At 36.9% G+C, this 6,720-nt stretch overlaps 2 protein-coding genes across 2 annotated transcripts in view; both read right to left on the bottom strand.

Moving 5' to 3' along the window:
* Nucleotides 1-1,913: 1,913 nt before the first annotated feature.
* CBG08671 overlaps nucleotides 1,914-6,720 on the bottom strand; it is a gene marked incomplete at both ends in the record, with an annotated part of 11,995 nt that continues 7,188 nt past the window's right edge. The window contains 4 exons of the mRNA XM_002636325.1: nucleotides 1,914-2,059; nucleotides 2,296-2,516; nucleotides 2,569-2,684; nucleotides 2,729-2,892. Of these exons, the coding sequence (XP_002636371.1) occupies nucleotides 1,914-2,059; nucleotides 2,296-2,516; nucleotides 2,569-2,684; nucleotides 2,729-2,892 (647 nt within the window). The remainder of the gene's footprint in view (nucleotides 2,060-2,295; nucleotides 2,517-2,568; nucleotides 2,685-2,728; nucleotides 2,893-6,720) is intronic.
* Nucleotides 5,047-6,569, bottom strand: CBG08672 (the record flags this gene model as incomplete). Its single annotated transcript, XM_002636326.1, has 5 exons — nucleotides 5,047-5,220; nucleotides 5,637-5,701; nucleotides 5,763-5,871; nucleotides 6,159-6,284; nucleotides 6,495-6,569. Coding segments are annotated over 5 exons (549 nt in total), but the record flags the coding sequence as incomplete, so codon positions are not given.

The following is a 6,720-nucleotide window of genomic DNA, read 5'->3' as shown; positions in this document are numbered from 1 at the left end:
AATGGATCCGATTGCAATGCGTGCTTCAGCTTGTCCAAATCCAACTCACGGGGTCTCCCAGAGCGATCCTTTTCATCGAGCGAGAAGTCATCTTTTTCGAAACGATGGAACCAATTGCGAATAGTATTGTAGTGAGGGGCATGTGTGTTTTACACATTCTTCAAGAAAGTTTCCGAATCCTTCATCGTGGTGTGAGATAGGAAGAGGTAAATCAAAACATGTCTGATGTGAATAGCAGTGGGAACAAACATATCGTTTCAATTACAGATGAGGAGCAGGGAAGGAGATGGGGACTTGTTTATATGGAAGGTTCTTATCACCTTGTTATTCACTAAAGTCGATATCATACACAGCCTCCATATACGAGAACAGTGATTAAACAAACAGAGTGACAAAGACTTTCCCGCCAACCTAATATTCACCTACAGTATCTGAATGGAATTCAGCATCGTGTAAAGTATTGCGAAAAATGCATTTCAAAGATTTCTTTTTTTTGTGAACACTCTAGAGCTTAACCGTAAACACTCTAATAGAAGGTCACCATATACTAGCTCTTTAAGCTCAATTAGCACAGTTGCTATAAGAGACATCAAAGTTTTGTCTAATGAGAAAATGTTGTTGACATAATAACAAACATTTATTAGTTGGCAAGTTTTTTGTTAGCTTTTATAAGAATTGAGATAATTGAGCTCAAGTAAAGGATCTATTATTTTAAATTTTACGATATTTCAGTTTTGAACCATTTCCATTATTATTGAGTCTGAAAATTTTAATTCACCAAATCGAATCAGCACAAAATCTTTATATCAATTGCGGGCTTTTCAGGCAACCGTTTAGCCAATATCCAGTGACCTAATAAATGATAACGAATGTTTTTAATTAACAAAAAGTCTTTCTTGAATCCTAAAAATAACCCGCTACTCTGTGTCCATCTTTTTCTACAAATTCTTCCCCTTGAGACTTGAAATTTGCCACCCGAACTAAACCGACATTCGACATTTTGGTCTCATTGTCAAAACTTCACTTCTTCGTATTTTTTTTCTGCTGAGAGAGCAAATGACCAAAAATAGACTAACAAGTTAAATGGTTGGAAAGGCGGGAAAAGTTAAAGTTTAAAGTCTTCAAATCCGGGCGGAGGGAGTCTCACAAAAAAATGGCAACAGATCTCCGCTTGTTTCTTTCTCTGTTGTGCTCAGCATCTTTTTTTTGTCGGAGAGAAAAACCTCTCGCTCAATTAGTTCAACAATCTGATTGCAACTGAGTCAATCTTCGAATCTTTCGGAGCACAGGCAACAGCTACGGGCGGCTCGATTCTAGAAATAGAGCGGCGGAGCTCATTTACAATAGGAAAACATAGAATGGGGAAGAGGAGGATGTGTGAAACAAATCAAATCAAAGAAGTCGCCGTTTCGGAGGGGGATTTTATCCCATCCAGACACATCTAGTGGTTGTTTTGGTGGAGGAGGATGCATGTTTTGAGGTAAATGAATCGTCTTCTTTGAGAGCCTCTTCTTCTTCTAAAAAATCTTTTTCCTTCCAAACCTGAAAACCTCTGTACCCCAACCAATATTTACACACATTTCGAGACGTCATCAAGAAGCGGTTGAGGGGAAGGGGAGGAAGAAGAAAACGTGTAGAATACAAACACAATTGGGTTTTGGAACTGGGGCGAGAAAATAAATATAAAAAAGAGGGTCCTCCTTTTTTGATGAGAGCACGGCGACGCTGGAGCAAAAGCAGCGGTCAAGAGATGAAAATAACAAGAAGAAGGGTTTGGTTCTTCTGGAGAAAACTGGGAAAAACGAAAAAAGCAAAATGAGCCCAAGAAAACAAGAGTCAGGTTTTATTTTTCAAGCAAAAAAATAGGTTCTTCATTAGGGGGATGATTCTCAAATTTCGAGAGCATGATTTATCTATTTCCACTCGTTTTGCAGTTTTGCAAAATACTCATTTTGGGTAGGCACCACGTTCAAATCCTGACCAAAAACGTTCATGATCATACTGTCACGAGACTGTTGAACTTTCTTTCGTTGCAATTTTCGACATATTTCCGGGAGTTCTGGAATAGAAAAAAAATAACGTGAACCTGCAATAGAAGGGCCTCTTCACTTTTTACTTCGAGCCAATTTTTCTCGGTTCCTGTCAAAGATATAAACAAGTTGACACTTCGTCGATATCTTGTATAGGAATTGAGATAACTGACCTCAGAATTGAGATAACTGACCTCGACAGTGTGGGGGCACCTTCTATTACAGATTCCACGGTATTAATGAACAATTATAATTAAAAGCTTACGTCTCCTATAAGATCTCCGAAACATCATGTATAACGGGATACTGTACTCCAGAATCATTGCCACGTGGTTCAATAGAATATACGGAACGTATGTCATCATGGAATGACATTTATGATCATCAATTTCTTCTAGCCGGGTAGTTAACTCGCTGTTAAATGAATCCACAAGAGTTACCATGCTATCTAGGATGATAACAGGAAGTAGCGCTTTTCTGACTACTCTGAAAATAAGAAAAATTGAATTGACGGAAGAGCAAGATTCAGAATTCTTACATCATATTCTCAATAATCTGATATCTCATAGACAGCGAAACTTTTCCCATAAAACACAAATCTTTTTGATAACGGAGTGTGAGTGTTCGATTGAGGAAGTATAAACCAATGCATCCCTGAAACAAACTGTATTTTCAAAATCAAATTTGAATTGTCATACCAAAATAATGATAACAGTAACGACTGCTGAAACAACACACCCTCTGCATTCGAAGGATGCAAAATATACGTATCCCGTAACAGATAAGACTACTAGAACTAGGTAGAGAGACCAAGTGCGATTAGTTTCATATGAGACAGCCCAGATAGTGGCGATTGTTCTTTCTGAAAAAAGTGCATTTGGAAAAGAAGGTTTTCTAAGAATATTTACAAAAAATTATAGGTTCTAGACTTTACGAATGGAGTATACACTCTGATATAGTGCATTACATCTGAAAATTCTAGACTACCTTGAAAGAATTCTCTGAAAATTGCTACTAATTTTCAACGTCCCATTTCACAGGCATCAACTAACTAGTAAGAACTGTGACAAACAACAAAAACTCACCTATCAAACAGCAAAAACAAAGGGCTGTAATCGCCGAATACGTCAGATCATATGCAAAATAAATGAGATTCAGAGTTTCTGCAGAACCGCCGAAAAGAAACAGGAACTGACATACGGCTTCAGCGTAACCGCAGAATATGTAGCATAATAAAACGAGCCCAAAGAGAAGTCTGAAATTTCTCACGACATTCCAAAGATTTTCAATAATGTCTTACCCGAAGAAAGGGTGGTTAGCTTTTCGGATCTTGAAGTGAACAGCCAGTAAAGTGGCGAACAAGGTCGCTTCGATTATAATCAAAAGAGCATAATATGTTCCTATCGCTCTCTGTGTTAATTTCTCTACATTCACAGTCTGGAAGTTTCGATTTCACATTTGAACCTAATCGATGACGTCACTTACCACAATATAATGATTCCGAAGCATGACAGTCGTGCAGTTGGATGGGTTTGTTGCCATTTCTGTCGCTTGGATAGAATACATTTCGACTGGAAAGAAATCTTGAAACAAGAAAAAGAAGAAGCAAAAAATGAAATGTGTTGAAGTGAAAACAGAAAATCGTGTGCTTCGTCGTCAAGAAGACGAAGAAGAAGAAACGAGCAACTAATAATAGGATGGATCAGAAGGTATATGTCGAGTGGCACGAGGACGAAACCTAGTGTGGTTTTCGAAAAGTAAGATGTTAGAAAATTGGTTATCAAAGATTTAGGTTTTTACAAATAACACTGAATAAAGGTTATGTGGGAATTTTCTGTTGTTGGTGATGTTGAAAGAGTGGAAATCTTGTTGAACTTTCTTTAGGCTTGCGTAGCATATGGAGAAAATTCCAAAAAGGTTTTTCAGACGTTAGATCTTACGAAGCTCAAAAGGTCAAGTCAGTTCTTCAACTAGGTATACTGCGGTTCCACTAATAGAATGCCACCTGAATCGTCCACTTTGAGCTAAATTATCCCGATTTTTGTGAAAGATATTGAAAAGTTGTAAACTAACAAAATATTTTCGATAATGATGAGCAATTTATTAGTTAACACATTTTTCATTTCTTCGACAGGAGCCAATAAAAGCTCAAATTTGAAAGATAACGGCACCGTCCATCACATGTTTCAAAGGAAATTGGATCCAATGATAGGAGCTGCTTTAATTTTCAAGGAAGTTTTTCAGATGTCAATAAGCGTTCGAAGCTCAAAACGTTAATTCAGTTCCACTAGACATATTTCATTGTATTGACTATTTTTAGCACACATTTCTAGTATTCCAAAAATATAATATCCTAGTTAAGTATGTAAATTTGATAAATGTTCCGAGTAAAATTCGCCGAATACACCGTTAAAGAACTAACAATAAGGTGGGAAAAAATCAAATAATATTTTCCAGTTCGAAAAAAGTTTGACAAAAGTGTGGCTCCTGACCTAACGCTAGTTTTGAGAAATCTAGTCGAGCAATTCTGATAAGCTCGCTGGAACTTAATCAATAAATAGAAAGGGCAGAGACTACAAAATTAGCTACACTGATTATCTTTCCGAATTTTGAAATTGAAATTTCAGCGTCTGTTTTGACTCCGAGTTCACCTGAACCTCAAGTCTTTTCCAGACTACAAAAAACCCAAAAACAAGAAGTTTGAGATATTGCTCTTTTTTAACATACCGTCTGTTTCATTTAGATATAGTATTGTCATGTGTGTGAGTGAAGATTAGAAATAGAACGAAAACACAGATACTAAGAATTTTAACATACATAAATCATAGCTCGAAAAGAAAAAAGAAAAACAAAAAATTTGGCCTCTAATTCAATTTACTTTCAATTCCGTGTATAACTACTATAATTTTTTTATTGGGGCAAGAACAGAAATCAAATTGGATGGAAAATGAAAAGAAAGAGAGTGTTAGTAAGATTATAAAGTAGTTGAATATTTTTCAAGTTGTCCAATAAATATCTAGATGGCTGGAAGTCTGTCCAAATTCTCATAAAGCTCTTTTCGATGGGGCATGAAATGGCGACGAAGCATGTGACCAACAATATGGGCGATAGAGGAAATCGCCAAAACGACGCCACAAAAAACGGTTGAACGGTGTTGGAGAGATTCCGAAAGTGTTCGTTTTCTAGTCCGCTCGCAGAGATAGACTGAAAATGTCATTATTTTTTGTGGTTAGATAGACAAATATGAGATATTTTCACGGAAAACAGGTGGTTTTGTAGCTTAGTCTTTGGTTTTGCTGACTTTTGTGTAATTGGTCAATATCAAAAGCTTTCTAGCTTTCCGGAAAATGTGCCAGAATGTGTTTTTTTTCAGATACTTTGAAACATCTTGTTCGGGGAGACTACACACTGTCATGGTTGAGCTAATTTTTCTTGGCTCCAATGCAAGATTTCAAAATTGTGTCAACTGGGCAAACACTCTTGATGTTACGATAAACAATTTATCAGTTGACAACTATTTTATATCTCTGACAGGAACCGAGAAAAATTAGGTTAGTTGGAAGAAGTTAGGGAGCCCTTCTACTACAGGGCTTACGGTAAACTTACAATTACTCTTTGGACCATAGGGTTGAACATCGATTTCAGGGGAAAACATAACGAGAATAGGGAAGCTGAAGAAAAATGTAATTTAATTCTGTTGACGAAAATATTTGACTTGCTCAAAGTTCTCACTGTGAAGAGTCACATTGATACGATCCTCGCAAACGTATTTTTGAGTCAGAGGAGCCGAGAAAATAACCGAGGAGTTATCAGATTCGAAGACCGCAGAACTTCCTAAACACTTGCATTTGGATTGTTCTCGAACTCTAAAAAATACCTGCAAACTTTTCGACATAAACCACTTTGTTCAGTATCCATCTCAACTCGTCAACACGCTTGACTCGCATCTCTTCCTGTAGAAATTAAAACTGCACTACCGTAAACCCTGTAATAGACAGAAAACCAGAAAATTTAGCCCACAGCTAAAATTTAGAGAGCCCTTCTAATACAGGTTTTACGGCATATTATATGAAGAGTTTCAAAAACTAGAAAATGAAGAATTTCCAAGAAGCTCTTTTACATATTCACCGTGCGAAATACAAATTTCAGCGTTTTGAGTCTTCCGTCTGCTTCCTCAATGGTAGAAGAAATCACTGCCTCGCTTTTCCGATCAGCCGCACATTTTCCTTTAATAACACCAGACGGAAGATGGAACTGAAAATTACAGAATATCATATTTGAGAAGGCCAATGATTCGTAGGGTACAACGATTTTGGGTTCATTGGAGTGAAAAATAATTTAAAGGTGCAAAATCCTCGATTCGTGGGTGGAAAATACCTGAAAACTTTCAAATTTTGTAACCCCGAATTGTTGAACCGTCAGAGTTATGTGCCGTTTGAAAAAAAAAAGCCCCCTGCAACTTACATCAATTGGAACACTGTTGTTATTCTGCTCGTTCAATATTTCAACTTGAAATGTGACGCTCATACAGGTTTCTCCCTGAAAAATCTATTCGGTTTCAGATTGCCTTTCCAGCCTAACTCACGTCTTCTTTCTTCATTCCAATCGTTTGATTTTCAAAGACGAAACTTGTCTCAGCAGTATCACCAAAACTTAAATTCATTATCAGCAGTATGAGAAAAAATAACAT

This window comes from Caenorhabditis briggsae (genome assembly GCF_000004555.2).
Source record: "Caenorhabditis briggsae complete genome, chrV, whole genome shotgun sequence".
NCBI classification, from domain to species: domain Eukaryota; kingdom Metazoa; phylum Nematoda; class Chromadorea; order Rhabditida; family Rhabditidae; genus Caenorhabditis; species Caenorhabditis briggsae.
The sequence above is the reverse complement of the archived record's forward strand: the minus strand, read 5'-3'. Positions and strand labels throughout refer to the sequence as shown.